The 20,078-nt window shown below is 37.2% G+C and overlaps 2 protein-coding genes across 9 annotated transcripts; both read right to left on the minus strand.

The window, feature by feature from the left end:
* Window positions 1-1,082: 1,082 nt before the first annotated feature.
* LOC113346473 (separase-like) lies at window positions 1,083-14,202 on the minus strand. Of its 3 annotated transcripts, none has more exons than XM_026590024.1 (27): window positions 13,373-14,202; window positions 13,063-13,240; window positions 12,869-12,976; window positions 11,880-12,014; window positions 11,709-11,785; window positions 10,856-10,961; window positions 10,611-10,736; window positions 9,861-10,154; window positions 9,652-9,771; window positions 9,168-9,389; window positions 8,950-9,057; window positions 8,673-8,807; window positions 8,232-8,594; window positions 8,047-8,127; window positions 7,535-7,798; window positions 7,316-7,439; window positions 6,491-7,204; window positions 6,037-6,274; window positions 5,822-5,924; window positions 4,954-5,154; window positions 4,179-4,234; window positions 3,867-4,093; window positions 3,531-3,774; window positions 2,931-3,327; window positions 2,558-2,797; window positions 2,297-2,384; window positions 1,083-1,875 (listed from the first exon to the last, which is right to left on the minus strand). In XM_026590024.1, the coding sequence occupies exons 1-27, from the start codon at window positions 14,086-14,088 to the stop codon at window positions 1,358-1,360; spliced, it is 6,183 nt and encodes a 2,060-aa protein (XP_026445809.1). In that variant the 5' UTR covers window positions 14,089-14,202; the 3' UTR covers window positions 1,083-1,357. The 3 variants fall into 3 exon arrangements, 2 of the variants coding, with proteins under 2 accessions (XP_026445809.1, XP_026445808.1); XM_026590023.1 differs by having other exon boundaries at window positions 11,283-11,785; XR_003358521.1 differs by lacking the exons at window positions 1,083-1,875; window positions 2,297-2,384; window positions 2,558-2,797 and having other exon boundaries at window positions 3,186-3,327; window positions 3,461-3,774; window positions 11,283-11,785.
* Window positions 14,203-14,855: 653 nt separating this feature from the next.
* Window positions 14,856-18,739, minus strand: LOC113346410. 6 transcript variants are annotated; one of them, XM_026589942.1, is made up of 4 exons: window positions 18,580-18,739; window positions 18,101-18,203; window positions 17,271-17,338; window positions 14,856-16,311 (listed from the first exon to the last, which is right to left on the minus strand). In XM_026589942.1, exon 4 carries the CDS (start codon window positions 16,295-16,297, stop codon window positions 15,203-15,205), a length of 1,095 nt encoding a protein of 364 aa, XP_026445727.1. In that variant the 5' UTR covers window positions 16,298-16,311; window positions 17,271-17,338; window positions 18,101-18,203; window positions 18,580-18,739; the 3' UTR covers window positions 14,856-15,202. The 6 variants fall into 6 exon arrangements, with proteins under 6 accessions (XP_026445727.1, XP_026445728.1, XP_026445724.1 ...); XM_026589943.1 differs by having other exon boundaries at window positions 14,856-16,320; window positions 17,294-17,338; window positions 18,580-18,738; XM_026589939.1 differs by having other exon boundaries at window positions 14,856-16,317; window positions 18,580-18,738.
* Window positions 18,740-20,078: the final 1,339 nt, after the last annotated feature.

Genomic DNA, 20,078 nt, shown 5'->3' on the forward strand with positions numbered 1-20,078 from the left:
CTAGTTTTAACTAGTTGTCTATTTCCTGAAGCTTCAGTAACTAATTTGGAGCGGTGTATTGTTGGTTCATTCATTCCTAGTTTTCAGCAACTATTGACCTTTACAAGAGAATTTCATAGATTTAGAATCCTATTATAGGGGTTTCAAACATTTGGTTTTGAGGGCTCACAAGATGACAAAGTCGGGTCATCACAATCAACAAAACCTTTTATCCTACTAATTTTGTTAATAGAAAAAATGTCCTCGATTATTTATTGCTATAAATTAAAAAAAAAACTAAATATTGTTAGTGATTAGATTAGATAAATATTTTGAGTCATAATTAGTATTTGAAAATCAAAAATCAAAATATTTTATTTTGAAAATTGAACCTATGGTTAGAGCGGCTCCAATGGAATGTGTATGAAGGAAAAAGTCATAATCCACGTAGGATCCACAACAATATTTATAAAAAATCATCTCCAACTCATTGATGTGAAGATAATGTGGCAAAAAAAAAAGTTAGACATCCTCTAAGTGAACCTCTAGTTTTAGACATTCACTTAGAGGATGTCTTCCCATCCTAGTCACACTTTTGTTAATAAAAGTCAATGGAAAATAAAAATAGTAAGGATTTTAACCAATTACATGCCTACAAATAAGTAAACAAATAATAGAAAACTTTATGGGTTGGAGATAAAACTTTTTTTCCCCCTAATATTTAGGATTTTATACTCAAATGATGTCTTAGAAGTGATGCCACATATGAAATATTCACATTCACCATTGGAGAAGCTCTTAGGAATTTTTTGTATTTTTGCTTTTACGATTATTTTTTTATTTTTATTTTAATTAGATTAAGGTAATTGTCGAAGGATATTTTTATAATTTTACTCAAAGGATGTCTTAGAAGTGATGCCACATATGAAATATTCGCATTCCCCATTGGAGAAGCTCTTAGGATCTTTTTGTATTTTTGCTTTTACGATAAATTTTTTATTTTTATTTAATTAGATTAAGGTGATTGTCGAAGGATATTTTTATAATTTTGCTATAGATTAGGTTCCCCCATTCATGATTTTCTGAAAGAGAATTTTGCAGCAATCTTTATAAATACTCAAATACAATATAAATTCCTGAGATATGATTTACACAATTCAGCGCTGGCTGATATATGTTCCACTATAATCTTACATGAATGTTAGAAAAAAACAAACAATGGCATTTCAAACAAACCCATACGGGTCTGGATATTGGAGTAACCTTGCACTAACTACTATACACTTCAGTTTTCCAGCTTCACGGTGATGCTATATTTACACGGGAGCAGGTGTTAAATAGTGGGTGATTTCCTATCTGGTGAAGAGTGAGTTTCTACTTACAAATCCTTCTTTTTCCTTATACTTGTTGGAACACCATAACATACGGGAGATGCACCAATTAAAACAGGGAGAGTACAAGCTTCTCGGGCTTGACTAATAAATGACCCAATCATCGGTTCATGGCTACAAGAAATTTTTGATGAACTGATAGTACAATCATCCTTCAATTTCTTCCCTTTAGAGACTTTTTTCTTTGAATTTCCCTTGGTAGTAATGTTCATGGAAGCCAAGTCTTGTATCACCAAATCGCATGGGGAAGTATCAACGGAATATTTTGATCTCTCTTGCAACCAAGCATTTAACATCGCCTTGCCGAATCTGTCAATATCCTTGTCAGTCACTTCCCACAGATTGGCGATGATGGCTGGGGAACCGGCTAACAAGTAGGAGAGAACAGCACCCTGTGGATTATAACAGCCCTTCAGCGAGAGACATCCACTACTGCATCCCATCAAAAGGGTTGCAGCACATTTGTCCAGCTTTTGTATCTCATAACTAGGTATATATTGTGCCCCTGGAGCCATAAAAAAATGCAGAACTTTAGCAACCAGTAGTATTTCGTAATTCTTGGCAAATATAAAATTATCTAATATTCAGAAATGTTGGTATCTAGTGTGTGTGTCTGTAGTGTATGAAGCATCTTGATTCCTCGTGACAAGTGATATTTTAATAGTGATATTTCATATACTTATACTAGAGTTCGTTCCTCCAGACAGACAAAAGAACGCAAAACCATCAAAAGAGTGCCTTGCTATGTGAGAGGTTGCCACGTCAAAGGTCACTGCTGTAATAAAAACTACTACAAGTACATCGATAATAAAATGCAGCAACAGTTGATATACCTAGGAGATCCAAACAAACTGGAATAACAGGTTAGTTGGACCTGGCGACAGAGAACAATATTGTTACATTTACTAGACTGGGTTGAAACATACCACTTCCATGACCAATGTATATAAAGAGATCATGGTTTTCCAATGCTACAACCAACTCTTCCGCTGGTGGGGCAGTTCCAGCTTTTCCCTGTGCCACATTAAAAAATAAACAAAAACACTTTCACCAAGAAAATCTAATAAGAAAATTTGGTAATACATAATAATCTTTACACAGCACAAAGAACCTAATATTCATTTGTGCCTTTAGCTGCGCATTAGTTCTGTTTGGTTAATGGCTTAGAGAGATTACGACGTTACTACCTCAAACTTTTGGTCTCTGAACCAATCCTCAAATTCAACCTGAGTACGCTCAAGGTCACCACCAGGATTTAATAAATAGAACCCATCTAAGGGGTCTATTGCTGGAAAAGTGTCGGAGATCCTCCCAATTGGTTCTTCAAGGTGCCAACTTATGTTGAGTATTGCAGAGACACTTCCCACTGATGGCATCCGATAAATTTCGTGTTTCCTCAATACAGGTAGGTTTTCCCAAGGAAGCATCTGTTTATTCAGTTACCAAATAATGCAAGATGGTCAATGACCAAACAAACGAGCAAGAGCAATAACTAAAGCACTCTTTCGGCAGCAGATTGGGTCTGGAAATAAGAAATTCTAGAGGAGGTTCAAAATTCACCTGTATTTCAGAATCCAGCACCAGAACTATTGGTTGTCTCCCTATGCTTTCATTTCCAAGTTTGCTAAATGCTTCTAATATCAACTTTCGGGGTAACGAAAATAAAGTTTCATCTACATCCCGAGCAGTATCTGACAAACCACAGATTTTATCCCAACACCCACCTCTACCTATGTAATTCTTGTTGAGGAGGAACTGAGATACACACGCTTCTGTTTCAGGGATTGATCCAGCACCTCCAAGCATAACCCTCAGAAGAGTCTTATTTGCATCATGTCCACATTTACGTTTCAGATCTGTCAGCAACTTTTGTAGTACCGAATTCAAGCTTCTGCAGTCTGATGGTTCACCCAACAGCAAGCATTTCCACGGACCCAACCATGACTCTTCAAGATTCCTGAATCCATGAAAAACATTAAAAAAAATAATAATAATTAAATTGTAAGTAGAATCACCAGGTACACCATCATGGTGGTTAATGGGTCCATGCACAAACAGAACAGTCATTGTGTGTTCCATCTAGGACCTACCAGTCCTTTTAGTTGTTTCAATTGACCATTTTCATAACTATGAGGCAGAAACAATGACTAAATGAGAGACCTCAAGAATTTTTCAAGACGGTCATTGAGCTTTCTCCTCCATGACCACCAGAGCACCCTGTTCTCTTGTGTATCATCAGAGGGAGACATTGAAGATGACACAAAATTTTCCTCCAGAATCAACTTGAATTGTGGAGCTACGTCATCCACAACAGTGTTGCCCCAAGGACATCGCCACTTTTTACTCGAGTCTTTTGTCTCGGACATGTATACCATTCCAGAACTTGCATCATCATCCAGTGCATCTGATAAGATTAATGATAATACTTCAGCTGTGTCAAACATATCTAAACGAAACTTAAAGTCCCATGCACAGATATTTGACAAATAGAGAGACCTTCAAGAATCAAATCTGCAGGAAGAATCATGACAACAGGTTGTGCAGATGAAGTTAACCGTGAGACTAGAATCCAAGCTAGAAAGGACGGGGAGGGGAAAATATCTCGCAAGAGCTGATCAAATTCATCACCAAGCAAACTTAAACAGATAACAGTGATGCTTGGAAGCTGTTGAAAAAAATCAGTTACAAAATTTTCAAGGTCCTCTATCCTTTCTGGTGCAACTCTGAAACAGGAGAAAGAAAAAAGATTAAAAATGACGACAACATCCATTTAGTCAACTACTTTTTACAATGAAAGTTCAAAATAACCTGAGTAAGTTGCATGCTTCTGTTGCTCCATTAGTTGAGCCAGTAGCATGTGAGCTCTGAAAAAAATTGACACCAAGGTTAACTTGTAACCTGACTGAGCTACATCTTATTAAAGAAAGCTGAAACTTCTGACTATTGTGTAAGAGTTCTTGTACGGCAGATGAGAAGGGCTGAGAACAAGGTTTTTTTTTCTTCAAATTAAAGATAATATGAGAAGACTAAAGGTTATACCACCGATCTCAGGTATATTCAAATATTATTTGCAAATTGACAAGAAACATATGAGTTTATTGAGTCAATGTGATTCGAGTAAAGATAATACGAAATTCATAGAAGCTACATGTGCACAAAAGATTTACAAATACCTCTACAAATTATCCTCATGGCAAAATAGTACCTAGACACTCCGAGTACAATGCATAGAATCAAAAGGTTATACCATCAATCTAAGCTACATTCAAACATTATTTCCAAATTGACGTGAAGCATACGACTGTATTGAGTCAACGTGATTCAAGCAAAGATAATATGAAATTCAAAGAAGCCAAATGTAAAACGTGATTCAACCTGAAAGCTTTAGAAATACCTCTAAAAATTATCCTCATAGCAAAATAATACCTAGACACTCCGATTACAATGCATACAATCAAAAGAAAAAACACTACTAAAGATACCAATAAACACAGACCCTTAATACCTGCACCAGCAGATCAATATACATTTTATAGCTTGCAACATGCAATTCTCATAACAAGGGAGAAAGGGGGATGTTTACCTCAGAATCTGTAAGTTTGCCGTTTTTCGGCTGTCCAATTGGTTTTGATAGGAATTGATGACTGAGATAAGTACCGACAGAAGCTTGGTGAAAGTATGCGGCCCAATGACTTACAGTGAGAATTTTGCCAGAAAAATGAGGCAAACAAAAAGGTCCATCGGAGGACGAGAGTAAGAATATCATCGCAAGCAACCTAGATACCTGTAGAATCATACAAAAATAAAGTAAATTATTGATCAACAGTCCTTGTGTTAAATCTAGTGACAGAGACACGGGAATTTCTCAAAAACCTAGGACACGGACACATTATTAATCCGTGATATATTTTTATGAAAACATATATCAAAACGAATGTGATGTCTTAATAATACTAATAAATTGTTGGAAAACAGAAATTTTGTGAAGCAATAACCGTATATTGTAATGTAAAAAAAATTATGTCTGGTATTTGAGCATTACTATCAAAATTTATACTGTAATACATGCAAGTGAGGTCACTGATGTGTCCATGGTAGATCTGCGTGCATCCATGTGTTGAACAAGCATCATATGCAGACATATGACTACTTTCAACGAGTCCGTGCTTCCCAACATATACCTTTAAGGGTTTCACTTGCACGATGTCATTATGGGTGTTATGACTTAAGCCATTGATCACTATGAAACGTTCAATTAATGTAAGACACTTGACCTCGAAAAAAAACACAAAATAAAGGAAGATCCTAACTCCCTAGTCAAGCAGCAGGGACAGAAATTAACTGGCATTTAAACATCGGAAGATATGTTTAAGCTCTCACTGACTTTCATTAGTTGAAAAAAGGTACTGAAAGACTAAGTAAGGAATACAAAGGGGGAATTAGAATATGACCTTTTGGAAAAGCAGGGGGACCTCACGGCAGAGTACAAAGGCTTGCATCAACCAAGATACTATCTTTGGAATCTGAATACGAGATAAACCACAACAGTTGATCCTAGCAAAAAATCAAACAAAAAGAAGCTCATCATACAAAAGCATTGGTACCTTTAATCCACATGGATTTGCAACAAAATTTTGACTAACCAGCAACACTCATCATGTAATACCTAGTACATTCTGAATGGTAATTCTTGAGAGAAAACCAAGAGATGTGGTACAGCACAATAGCACGTTCAATGGCAAACACATCTCCCTGGCTCGCCTTCTCAATGAACTCAAGCAAGTTGGCTTGCAGCGTAGCAGGACAAGTTCCATCCTGTATATTTCTGTTGGCCAGTGCGGAGATGCTTTGCCAAAATATTTCATGTGTTTCATGAACTTCACCAACAACCCCTATGCAATATCCTGATAAAGAAAATATTAATCGAGTCAGAGGAACTCAATGTGCTATGCATATTAACAGTTCATATTTAAAAAGAAAGGATGTGAACTACGAAGAAAGACCCAATAAAGGCATGTCCTGTTTGACGTTCAGGTGTCCAGTAAACAAAATAAGAAGGATCTGACAAACAAGTATGGCAATAACATCCTAGTCTAACAATAGTAGTTCACAATATTTACCTATGTCAATAAATAACTTTAGTTGAAGCCTCCTGCGGTAAAATTCCCATTTCATATAAATGAAATCATTCATCTTTCCACTTTCCGATACTTTTAAGAGAAGACACCTCCAGCAGTTCTTTCTATGTACTTTACACGCTTCACAACCAAAATCAGAACTCTGCTTAGCATGATCATCAAGAATGTTATGTCGCCTTGAATTTTTAGGACAATCTAGGTCCATCTTTTCTTCAAGTTGTACACTATTATTATGAGAGGACCGATTTCTGGAACGAGTCATCATTCGAGCATTCACGGGTTCCAAAAGCTCAGCCGCTAAATCTTGTGGAGCAGTCTTTGGTTTTCTGGACTTTCTAGGCACCAAGTTCACATGTGATCCTTCACTTTTGTCCTTCAGAGAGCTTAGTTCCTTATGCACTAAATCATCTGTTTCCAAGAAACTGAGAGAGTTATCCCATTCAGGAAGTTTAAGCCTCTTTAGGGCTGATTTGTATAAGTCAAGGGCAGAGTATAAGCTATTAATAGATGAAACCCTTGTAATTACATCCATACGGTTCTTTGTTAAATCTCCAATTCGCTGATAGACAGTAACTTCCAAAGCCAATCTGCATCTCTTGCAAGTAATACAAGTATTGCTATCAGCTAAAATTTGCTTTGCCTGGTTAAGCTCTCTTTCTGCCAAACCCCAATTTTGCTTCTTGCCGTATATTTCCCCTACAGAAAAATGTGGAAGTGATTTTAAACACAGCAAATTAACTTCTATAAAACAATAACCAACTCCATAGGTATACAGTTGGTGATAATCGATCAGATAGATTCCAATACCTAATGCAGATGCAAAAGCAACTGTAAATATTGGCAAGCTTTCAGTACATGAGATATGTTTTCCTTGCAAAAAAAGGGCTTCAGCAGCCATAACATTTCCAGTTGCCTCGTGAATGGCTCCAACCTATTTGTTAACAAACATGCTATGAAATTAAAATTGACAGTCCAGTCAGCCCTTTTGAAACATCACCAGAAAAAAAAGAAGAGTGCAAGATAAACCTGTAGTACGCTTTCAAGATAGCATTGAAGTACATTCCACTGAGTAGTGATAGAGCCTTCTATAGTCCATGAAGCAGTGGTTAAAGGCCAAACTTCAGTAGATACTGATTCAAGTACCTCAACGTTGACATAGCCACGCTCGTGTTGACTTGTAGTCTCCCCAGATTCATAAGAAGTCATAGGCTGCTGCTTCAAGGTGCAACGAAATTTCTTCTGTAGGAGTTTGGTACGTAGATGCAAGGACTCTATCGCATATGAAAGAGCCTGAAGAGAAGATTGTTAGGACACGCCATAAGATGGGGGCTTGGCTGGGGTGGTGGGGTGTAGTTGAGATAGAAACACAGCTGAGATACATGAGACTCAAATTGCACACTAATCTATTTAAATGAACGAGTCATAATTACTTCTTCTTCTTTTTTTCTGAATAAAACTATTTGAATGTTTATGACAAAGGTGATTACTGGATGTGATCAAGCCTTTGATATTAAAGATAAGAGTACAATGCAATCTACCTCAAATAGTTGTCCATTTGAAATGAATCTTTCAGAAAGGTCGTAGTATAGATATCCAGCAACGAATGCTGACCTGGATCCCTGTCGCAGATTTAACATCAACTATTAAAAGACAGTGCATCCCTAATAACCTCCGGCAAGAAAGAATAACTCTTATCTGAATTACCTAGTTTAAATGGTCTTACCCTAGAAACCAGAGCTGATGTGACCTCCTTAACTTCACTAATGGTCTCATGAGAACCCAAAGAAACTCCACAGTGATGATCTCCCAAAATGGAACCAGAGAGTGAGAACCTCTGGCGAAACCCAATTAGCAGTTCTGGTGAATCCTTCAAACAACTAACCCAGAAACCAAATGAGCTGGAATCAACACCAAAATGCAGTTCAAAATCCTCGACAAAATCTTTATGAACTGGTGAAGGGCACAATGCATGTGTAAGCCTTCGGTCTGCCCATAAAAAGGTCAAGCATTGTTCTGCTGGCACATTGTTCCTTTTCAGAAATTTAATGATCAGCTTATACATTTCATTCTGTAACTGCAAACAACCCTGCAGAATTGTCGCAATATTAGAGGATAAGCTATTAACAATAATAGTGACAGCACTTTATAGCTGAAAAAATCTTACCTTAAGTGACAAAAGATCAGCTACAGTACACAACAAAGGTATAGCTTGTTCAGTCAACAGTTCCCCATGAACATCTACTGACCATTTTATACTCGACCATAGCTTTAGCGCATGATGAATATCGCGCGAGATAACCTAGAATACAACGAAACAAAGTGTCTTAATAGCAATTAATGTAATAAAGTGTCTTAATAGCAATTAATGTTAGCAACAACTGAGCTATCACTTTAAGAAGACACACATTTATTTAATAGATAGAGGCTGTTCGAACTATCACCTCAAAGTCTAATTGAGACTCCTGGACACACAATGCATGAATGCAATACGCAAGGGCTAACTGATGAGAAACTTGAGCATTTCTGCTAGATTCACCGAACACGTTGATCTGTTTCAGTCAATTTCTATCATTAAGAAAGAACAGAAGAAGCAAACTTCACCCGTTTCCAATAATAATAACAAAAAATGAATAAATAATACAAGGAAACTTTAGCTTACAAGGTTAGATATAGCCTCTGATACACACTTAGTACTGCCATTAAGGCCTTCGTTTTCACTAGTCCTAAGTACCCTCCCTTTCTTAATAAGAATTTTTGATCGCTGAAGACAATTATCATCTGTAGTATATACATCAAGCAGGAGAATGTCTACAATTTTAAGTTGCATTCTCTTACTTAGACTGATACTCAGTGATTCTGTTTCTTCATATGTTAATAACTCCTGCGAACAGTTTAACAGAATTTAGTGACAGACAAATAATATCTCCTTTTTACCGTCGAAGTAAGATCACTTTTGACAGCCAGCGGATAATGAATTGCACCAAGTTTATAAAGTAGGTGTTGTCTTTGCATTAAATATTAGCTATAACGTAGTAGCTCAAGTATATTTCTTACACAAACATAAGAATTTTTCTTTCAAAGCTGACTAGATATATCAATCATTGGAATTCAATTTATCATTCTACTATAAAAGGGGATCAAACCTGCTCCAAGATAATACTAAGGGTCTCCTTTGACAATCGTGAAGAAGATTTTGACAACAAAGAATAAAGAGTGGGAGCATTGTCCTCCACCTTCGCATCCATAAAATCCTTGTAAATTATCTGAAGAAAAAGAAAGTTACTTACCCCAGAAAATGAGAATATAGTAAGACTGTAGCAACCATCTAAGACTGGAGGAAGTCAAGTTGTACCTTAACCCACTTCTTCAACAATGCTGCAGGAACACTCAAACTCCCAAATATATTTCTGGCAAGAGACCAATGTGAAAGACTATTTACAATTGTTGTGTGCAAATGTGGACTGCCACAATGATGCAGAACATCTAGAAGTACGACGCTTTTTGCACAAGTCTCATTCACAAAACCAGAAATTATTTCCTCTGACAAATCATCATAATTATCTTCTGATTTTTGTGTAAACTTACTACAAAGAAGTGAAACACAACTCCATGAAGCCGTACAACAAACATCCAAAGAGACAGAAGCCTGTAAAAAATAATAAATACAATCAGCATAGGATTGATGCCTAACCTGCCAATCGGACAGAAAATGAAACCATAATAGTTGGAGCATGTTGTTATGAAACGTACTAGACAAACAGATAAATGAGTGATTCAATCAAAACAAAAAATCAGAGGCATCCCACAAGCATAAAATAGGTTATTGCTGGTATCCAAAAATTAAATGACCACACAAAGATGGTCCTGTCTCCTTTTATTAAAAAGTCTTTCTAAAAGTAGAAATGTAATAAGAGCACGGACTCTTTCAGAAAAAAGCAAATATTAAACTGGGAAAAAGAGTTGCAAGTCTATATAGAAACAAAGAATTCAGCAATGCCGAAGCAAGAAGAAACAAAGTGATACTTATAAGTTTATAGGGACTTTTGATAGCACACACCAAGAGATAATGATATGAATTGCAAAATTTATTTCAGGGAAGTACCACTTTAAGCTGCTTAGCATTGTACAGATAGGCACCAGTGTTATAAAGAAGCGAAATGAGAAATTGCATTTCCTTATACTGAAGCCATCCCATTGAAACAATCCGATCAATGCAATCAACGCTTTTCTGGATTTAAAGTTACAGAGACAACCAGCTGATAAGAGGAACAGAACAAAATTGTCTTCCAGCAGTGAAATTGAGTTATGAAAAAGCTTGATGTTTTGATAACATTAAACGAGAAAAACCTGGATGTCAGAATTTGTGCCAAGGGAGATTACAAACGACGCCATGGCTGCACTAAGCAATGTCCTGCAGCTCTCGTAAAGCCTATCTTTCTCCTTCTCTAATGTGCTGCAGCACCAGCGCATACATCAAAAATAAATAAGGATTTCAACGAAAAGGTTAAAAACAAGTAATAACGACACAAGTACAAGTGACAGTGTCCGACACAGCAACACCAAAACACTAAAATACCGGAGTTAGGGCTAGGTTAATCTTCTGTACATTCTTCTTAAGAAGACACTAAGGCTACGTCCGGGCTTATAATGGCGTATGTGTGACAGACATGAGTACTAGTGTCAACACGGCAAATTTTGAAAAATGAGGTCATTGGCAAAAACAACGAAGTGATTGTGCAAAGTTGCAGATTAAAAGCGAAAACTGAAGGGTCACCTGTAAGTGATGAAAAACACAGTGCAGAACTGGTGGAACGCATCCCGGATATGACAGATTTTCGACAAAAACGAAGCTTCTTGTTTTTCAGCAAAAATGTCTACACGTGCCTTAGTAACTAACTCCGTGAACGGCTTACAGAAGAACTCCATAGCATTTAGGTGTGACAGCAGAGAGATTTTTCCGTGTTTATGTTTACACACATTAGACAACTCCAAATCAGATATTATAGCTGCATGTGGGAAATTTCTTGAGTCTTTTACTACACAACCGACTGATGAGAGGTCATCTTTGCTGTGAATATGGAAGTACTTTGATAAAGAATCGAGGGTGTTAGCAAGATGTTTCAAGTTCTTCCCACTACAATGCAAGAAAACAAGTGTTGGTTGTACTTCTGGATTTCCAGAATTTGAAAAGTCACTGCACCTTGACTGAAACTCGCTACCCATAAAATGTGATCCGGTAGCATAAAGTCTCAGAATTGAATCAATAGGTCCTGCAACCTGCTAGTCAATATTCATTCCAATTAACTACATAAGATAAGTGTCACCCGCTAACGGATTATACCAAAATCAGGGAAGTGGCTGAATTACGAACCTGAACAAATTTAATTGCCATTCTGTCTAGATATTTGGCAACATCGTTACATGTGTCTGCATTTGCAGCTCGACATTTTTTTACACAATAATGTACAAGATCAAGGAACTCATTTACAGTGTCATCCACGTCAACCTACCAATAGAATGAATCAATGTCAGGGACAAGTTTAAGAACATGCCTAAATCAACTTAAAGTGATTGTAAACTGAAGTTCAGACAGATTGTCAGGTTAGTTCAGACTAACAAGAGATGCATTGTAATCCTTCGTTTAACTACTTGGAACAAAAGATATGCATTAGACCCAAAGAAAATAAGATTAGATAGAGAACAATCTGACAATAAAATAATTTTATTAATTAATGCTGCACTTAACCTAAGGAAACTTCAAAACAATTTAAAAAAAAAAACTAATAATAATAATAACACGTAAATAAATAAAAAATTGGTAGATGCTCACCATCTTAAAGGTTTTTGCATCTACATACTCCACCCATGGATATTGATTATCAAGATTTCCAAAGAATCAATATCAAGTCAGAATTTAATTTTTGTGGAACTGGCGATTATTGCTAACATGAAAATTAAATCATTCAATAATGCAAAGTGAATCCTGGCTTTGATAACCAGTTACCCACCATCCTGGTAATAAACCTCTAGAGAATAAGCCACACATTCTTATTATAGAGTGCATTTGGATTGTAACCAGTAGTACTATAATTAAAGCTATTCAAATTCTCAAAAAAAAAAAAAAAAAAATTCATCTGACCCATCATTCATTCTTGTTAAGGAGACAAATCAAAGTAAACAAGAACCAGAAAATAAAATATGACAAAATCAGGCACAGGCACTAAGTTATTTGGCATGTAAATTTATCATTCAGTTCAAATAACATTGTCTGCTGTAGTAGTTCTGCTAGCCCATGCATGTGTGAGAATATTTACTTCGACCAAAGGGAGAAAAGAAGAACTTCTACGTAAGATAAATTACCTTGCACTCGCACAAAATGGAGTCCATCGTTAGTTGTAATATGTCAAGGATGAGTGCAGGTCTACTAGCCCATTGTGAGCGAAAAGAAGCAAAAATATTGTGCGCAAACTGCATATGAGCCATTACGACCCATAAGTATATAAGATAGAGTGCAAGAAATAAAATCCAATCTTAAATGGTCACTGCAACTTCACCTTAAGAAATTGATCTTTGGGATATGATTTCAGACACTGGGTTAATGTTATGGTGCAGAAATTATGTACCAACTCTCCTTCGAAAGACTCATCTTCGGCAAGCATGAATCGCGTGCATTTGTAAAGACACGTTACAAGTATTTTATGCAACCTCTCAAATGACTTTGTATCCAAAACCCTATAATATCCCCATTAGCACCACAAAATCATTAGGCCATTGTCTAGGATATCATTAAAAACATTTTCGAACTAACAACTGTACTAGCTAAATAATTCATGCAATCAACAAAAATGAAATTGCATCCATTACCTGCACCATGGCGCAGCCTGATCAACCACAGCAAGAACTCTTTGAAAAACTGTTTGATTCTTGCTCTGACTCAAATATGCACATTTTACAAGACTAACAACAAGCTCCAAAATCAAATTAGCTAATTCAGGATCCCCCTTCTCATTACTACCCAAATCAGGAATAAATCTTTCCTCGATTTTTTTTCCCTTGACTACACCACTACTACTACCCCTAAGACACTCAAGAATATAGAACCCTTCAAATTGGGCTTCTTCATACCGTTCCCAAACCTCTAAACAACGAACCAATCTCATCCTCTGAAATTGTATTGAAAATGGTTTTCCTTCTAAACATGAAGAAACACAAGACAAACAATTCAAACATAAACGATAAATATCAAAGAACTCTAGAGCTAATTCTTTATCTTTATCAACTCCACCACCATTTGATTTTACAGAGAGTTGATTAGGTAAGATTTTTAGGGCACGAGATAAAAATGAGAGGAATTGTTTCGCTAATGGACGAATTAATAATGGATCTGTTGAGTCGTTATTAATCTTCTTAGCGTTATTCTTTTGAGATTTCTTGATATCCTTCGCATGGTGTTCTTCATCTAGAGAAATGAAATCTGAAAAGGGCTGTAAGTAATCGAGAACTGATTGGTAAAGATTTTTGTAATCTGAAGTTTCTAACCTTGTTATTAGGGTTTGCTCAGTGGTGGAAGAAGTAGTCATGGCGGTGGTAGTGGTGGTGGTGGTGTTAGTGTGAGAGCTCAGTAGCAGCAGTCCGCGGACATGAAATTCAAGAGGGTTTTGAGAAGAAAACTATCAAGGCGCCAATTTTAGAACCAAAATGAAAAAACCCTGCTTCTTCAAGACGCTATTTGAATTTTTTTAGTGTCTCTCGGGTTGTGCTTCGGACTTCGAAGTGGACTTATTAGCAGCATTGCTTCAAAACGGGTCATTATAAAACGGTCTGATAGCCACCGTCACGAGCCCAGTTATAATGGTTTTGTTTGTACCACAAAATCTGTTGCAAAACAGGCACCTGAACGCTTCATCTTTTTACCTCAACCGACTTTTCGCTTTAGGGGGTGATTATGGTATTCATTGAGGAGCTGCATGTGGTACACCAAAATGCGCATGAATCCTCTCACAGTGCAGTTGATGTCAAAATTGACAAGGCCCTCGCGAGTTGTTCCCAGATGGTGATGCGAGGGCCTTATGATGATCTTCTTCAAATATTTGAAGCTATTTTCAAGTTTGCCTCATGATGATCTTCTTCCGATAATGGCACACACACACTACAAAAAAAAATGGAATGTGATCTCATATTTGAAGCTATTTTCAAGTTTGGTATGCCAAGTTCAAAAGTTAGGAGACGGTGCAGGCTCTGATCAAGAGGAGTGGAAAGTATAATTGGTGAAAATGTCATACAAGTGATTGCTGAAAATCGTTGGCAACCACCATCTCCTGCTTTCTGTTTCGGCTGTGGAACAGAGTTTACAATAATGTCAGCAGTTTCTAGATTTTTACAAATTTCAAAATCTAATGAATAGGGTCATGAACAAGCTGTCTACAGTTGCAAGGATTTAATCCCCAATTTAATTATTTCATTCCAAAGAAACCAGAAAGATGGGAAAACAGAGATAAACAAGACAAACCAGAGGCAGAAAGAGAGAAACTACAATATCTGGTCTCTTTTTTTCCTTTCCATATACCCAACCAGTCAAACGACCCCTCCACTTTAAATCAAATAAACAAAGGCAAATCCAAGAACATTGCCTAATTTTGCTAAATAAAGCCTAAACATCTGAATTTCTTCCATTCCCCTTCCTGCTTTCACTGGTCAGGTCATATCTGTTGATCTCCTCTGGCTTCGTCGTCTCCGTCTCCTCTCCGATCTATTAAGAAGCACACGACCTCGGCGCTGCACATGTGTGGACACATCATCATCGTCGTCTTCGTCATCTTCGGACACAGGAGCAGCTTCAACTTCGCCACCACTTCCCGCTGCTATGAGGTTTCCAATTCCACCACCCCTACCCACCCTTTCTCCATCCAATAGACTACGGTGCCTCTCTTGCCGCCTCAGACGTGTGTTTAGGCTGTGATTTCCAGCTGGCCCAATTGCATGAAGAAGGAAAAATACATTTAGAAAGTTATTGTCTTCAAGTCCCAAATCGAAACTTCCTACGTCGTCATCATCTGCTTCCTCATCATCATCATCATCCTCGTCCATAGCATCAAAGTTGTGATGGCTGTTCCTTTCTATTACATAATCACCAAAAACCATTGACCCCGGCATAGATGATCTTATTGTGCTCATCACATCATCACGTTCTCTTTCATTTTCAAGTCGCCTCCATTTTTGTTCGAGTGCAGGGTCGACTTCCCGTGGACGTGCACATGGATGTTCCCTCCTGACATGCTTCCTTAGTTCTTTGTATGCACCAACGAATGAGCAGTTCTCTTGCATGCAGCTTCTCTTCTTGGCATTAAGATATTCGCGAGCCGGTTCAACAACTGTCCAACCTTTAACTTGCCCTCTGCAAAGTGGACATGCAGCAAGCTCCGCTGCTGCGGACTTCTCAGCTCCAGTACTACGCAGGTTTTCTTCATCAGACAGAAGCTTGGCGTAGGCCTTCTCAAACTGGTCAAGGCAGTTGGAGTAGCGGTAGCTCGTGGCACACATGTATGGACGGCAGCCCTTGTCATGGGAGGAACAAAGGAGGAGGACAGCATTATGCGGGTACTCTAGGCAAACAGAACAAGTTGCATCTTCCCAGTCTTTCTTCTGGGCAATTGCTTTATGGTGTTTCTTCTTTGGGTGACGCACATCCTTATCTGAAACCTCCCAGCATGGATATGGAGTTGACTTATCCTGACGAGAAAGAAGCCTGCGCTTGGTCAATCGTGTGCCTGCTCTTGTACCGGTCGTCATTCTCAAGATAATACCTGTAACTTTTTCATGAAATATTTACCAAGTCAGCTATAAAAGTTAAAAAGCTAAAGGATTACAGGGTAGGAGACAAGGTGGAAGAATAGAATAGCTAGATCAGCAGGTGACTCCAATGTTAAAAATATTAGAACAAGTCATCATGAGGTAATAAACACTTCAGAGCTTCAGGAGGCGGTTACTTACACGCCAGAATATCAAAACTGTATAAATATCTACTCCCAGAACAGAGGCCTAAAAGAAACGATGGGTTGGAAGGAACGTCAACTAATAACTACCATACAACATCAAGGTAGGAAAGCTATTGTGTGGCGATGGTCATCTCTGCACATTTTTTAAGGTTCCTTCACAAAGAATATTCCTAGCAGAAAGAGGTAGTGGTTCCACCTACTTTTCAATTTTCTTATGTAAATTTAAAACTACAAAGTTTCTGCACATTGTGCAGCAGCATTGTAGCTAACCTACTATGATACTCTTTTGAAGATAGCTTCTTGATTATTTCAGAACAAAAAACGTATACATGGATCATTTGAGCAGATTACAGTGGGCATGATGGTTTAAGTTTGATTGAATGCACAATTTTTGAAAGCTTTCTATTCAAAATATTGGATAGCATCTTAGGATTTCAACAACAATGTTATCAATAAATTAATGAGAATAGAAGTTATCTTGGGGTGCTGCAAAACTGTACTAAGTTGACCTATGGAAACTTTAAACATCAAGCAAAAGACACTCTTACGGGTTACGGCCAAATATCAAAGCCACCTTAATGACTCACAAAGTTGAATCACTCATCAGTTATAGAATTTAGCAGAGAAGATACACTATACAGCATAAAAACTGATTCAATTAAATAGAGAGTGTAAGAAATAAGAAGCAATAACCCAGAGTGGCTTTCTTAGATTCTCCATGAAAACTAGTTCAACAACATTCAATCATGAAGATAAGAACTAGTTACCTGATGAGTGAGGAAATTGTATTATGAGTGAGGAAATTGTATTTGCAAAAATCTTGTTCCTAGAAAAGCTGAAATAACAAAAGCAATAAGGATGTAAGTAAATATCAATGTGCAGAAAATCCAAAATATTTACGCCTAACATATGAAATTCAATAAAATAAGCATAATTTTCAAATAGACGTACAGCACCATATGCCGATCATGCACTTCAACTGAGACAACATTTTGCTAACTACATGCACACAACAAGAATGACTTCTGACAGAATTATTAATTAAAAGTACCATCTCATGTCAGTTATCAAATACAAATCCCTCTGTCATATGAATTATACAGAGATAGAGATATAATTCTGAAAGTACAAAGCCTATCTACTCCCACATTAAGATCCCAAGTAGTCCAACGTGGAATTGAGAATTATTCATAACTCATTTGCTATAGCAATTAAAAACCCACTACGACACCTTGTGTTTTACCCAAGAAGAAGAACTTCTATTCGAGGTCTCTCAGTTTTATTATTGACTCACAATATTACACCATCAAACACATAATCATAAGTAATTCAGCTATGTACCAATGATTAAGCACATCCATACACTAGTAAAGACTGATCCAACATGATCATACATTTGACATCTCCAGGATACAAAACACTACCAAATGCAATGCAGATCTAATCTTGGTTAGTTGAATAAACAAACAAACATAAAGGCGATATAAGATTAACATTGAATAGAGACGTAATGTCGACGAAACATTCCCATTAACAATTAAATCCACTTTCCCACAAGAAAATCACAATTCTCCCAAAACTAAACCACAAAACCTACCCAGAAGCTAAGTTGACGAAGAACCAATTAAGTCAAATGAGGCTCAAAATGCATGCAACCCCAACAGCAATTCCACAGAGATAAACTGTTCACCCCTAAATTTCTATAAACAAAATAGATCGAGAAAAAAAAAACTTATATTTAAATCCAAATTGAATCACAATCACATGGGCAAATAATTTATCAAAATCCCAGATGTAAAACTCAATAAAAAAATTTCTTATAAAAAATTAATTTGTTAAAATTAAATCAGAAAAAGTTAAAAAGAAAACAAAAACTAAGTCAGAATGATCCAACTTTACTCAAATAAAATCACAAATCAGAAGAAACATAAAAACCTAATTAAAAAAAAAAAAATTATTGTCATCCCGTGAAAATCTGGTAACCTAAATAAAATGATTAGAAGGGGGGATGGATTTAGGTGTTAGGTCAAGAAATGAAGTTGAAAAAACTGAAACCCTAGAAAATGACTGACGTACCTGCAGAATCATCGAACACGTCAATGAAACTAAGATAGATGGATTAGATGCAACCAAAGATAGGTTTGGATGGAAGAGGTGGGGGCGAGAAGATCGAGGGCTGTTGCTGCTGATGATGATGCGCACGAAAGAGAAGACGATGAAATAACTTGTTTCTGGTTATTCGATTTCGACCCACGAAGGTTGTATCGAGATGAGCCACGTAGGATTTTTATTTTATTTTATATTTATTTAATTAAAGAAATGAAAATCACGATTCACGATTTATGCGATTCAGTTGGTTGGGTGGTGGTAGTAGTGGTGTGATTGTTACGCTATAATCTCCCAACTAGGGCTGCACAGGAACCGTCCCGTCCCATGGAACCGTACCGGAACCGAAGGTACCGTACCGGTATCGTCCCGGAACCGTTGTCATATGGGATAGGTATAAGTAACAAAAACTGGTACCGGGCCTAGAGTAGGTACAAGTAACGGTCCTAGGCTATTCCCGTCCCGTCCCGTAGTACCGGGAATCTTTATCCGTTGATATTAGGGATTAATTCCAGCCGTTGATAGTAGGGGTTATACCCTATCCATCGTATTCTCTCCCCCATTCTCCTCATTTCCTTCTTCTTCTTCTTCTTCCCTCTTTCAGGCTCCTCTCCACTCAAAGAAGAGAAATACGTATACGTCCACCATCGTCCACCATATTCTAATCGTTATCACCAGATTTACCACCAACTTCTCAGCCACCATCTTCTAGTCGTCGTCACCAGATAAACCCTAAAGGTGGCCTTCTCAGGATTTGATATTTGTAATCCTAATAATAGTTAGGGTTTTTGAAAACTAATTAGTTTTTGTCAATTTCTATTTAATTTTGTATATTTCTTTAGATTACTAATCGTTCAGGGTTCATAAATTCATATGGGATGATTGTTTGGTCAATAACAAACAACAACAGGTAAAGATTAATATTGAATTTATTGATGCATGACACATGTCCTGATTTGTTCTGTTGATGAATCTAATTTTTGATTTTAGGGTTTTGATGCATCTGAGCTGAATCAATTTATGTTTGATTTTGTTTGTTATTTTGAGTGATGGGTTTTCTGATTTTTTCAATAACATGAGTGTGATTGGTTTCACTGTGACAGAAATGAAGAAAAGGGGATCTCTCATGTTGAAATCAAGGGTTCAGCTTGTGGTGTTAGATCAAGTGCAGGGGAGTGATATGGCAGGTGAATGGAGATATTGGTCTATTGGTGGCGGTTGCAAAGCTAGAGCGATATCTGTGTTGTCGTTGCTGAGGGTTTGAGAAGAAGATTAAGAATCAATGGATTTTGTGGTTTGAGTGTGAAGCTGAAAGTGCAGGTTCAGGAGATGGAGCCAATGACATTGCAGTTAGGGTCATGATTATGAGAACAATGAGTTGGTCATCAGTTTGAGATTGATTTGCTGTCAAGGCTGGATAGTTGAAAAAAGAATGAATTGTGACTAGATGAATATATAGGTTTGCAGGG

This window comes from Papaver somniferum, unplaced genomic scaffold, assembly GCF_003573695.1.
Source record: "Papaver somniferum cultivar HN1 unplaced genomic scaffold, ASM357369v1 unplaced-scaffold_99, whole genome shotgun sequence".
NCBI classification, from domain to species: Eukaryota; Viridiplantae; Streptophyta; class Magnoliopsida; order Ranunculales; family Papaveraceae; genus Papaver; species Papaver somniferum.

What these genes read in the sequence shown, in the direction of transcription:
- LOC113346410 (XM_026589942.1), bottom strand. Translation starts at nt 16,297, where the DNA reads ATGACGACCGGTACAAGAGCAGGCACACGATTGACCAAGCGCAGGCTT.
- LOC113346473 (XM_026590023.1), bottom strand. Translation starts at nt 14,088, where the DNA reads ATGACTACTTCTTCCACCACTGAGCAAACCCTAATAACAAGGTTAGAA. An exon ending in GTGTTTTTCATCACTTACAG is followed by an intron (nt 10,962 to 11,282) that starts GTGACCCTTCAG and finishes CTGGTGCTGCAG; the next exon opens with CACATTAGAGAAGGAGAAAG. An exon ending in AGTCTCAATTAGACTTTGAG is followed by an intron (nt 8,808 to 8,949) that starts GTGATAGTTCGA and finishes GTTGTATTCTAG; the next exon opens with GTTATCTCGCGCGATATTCA.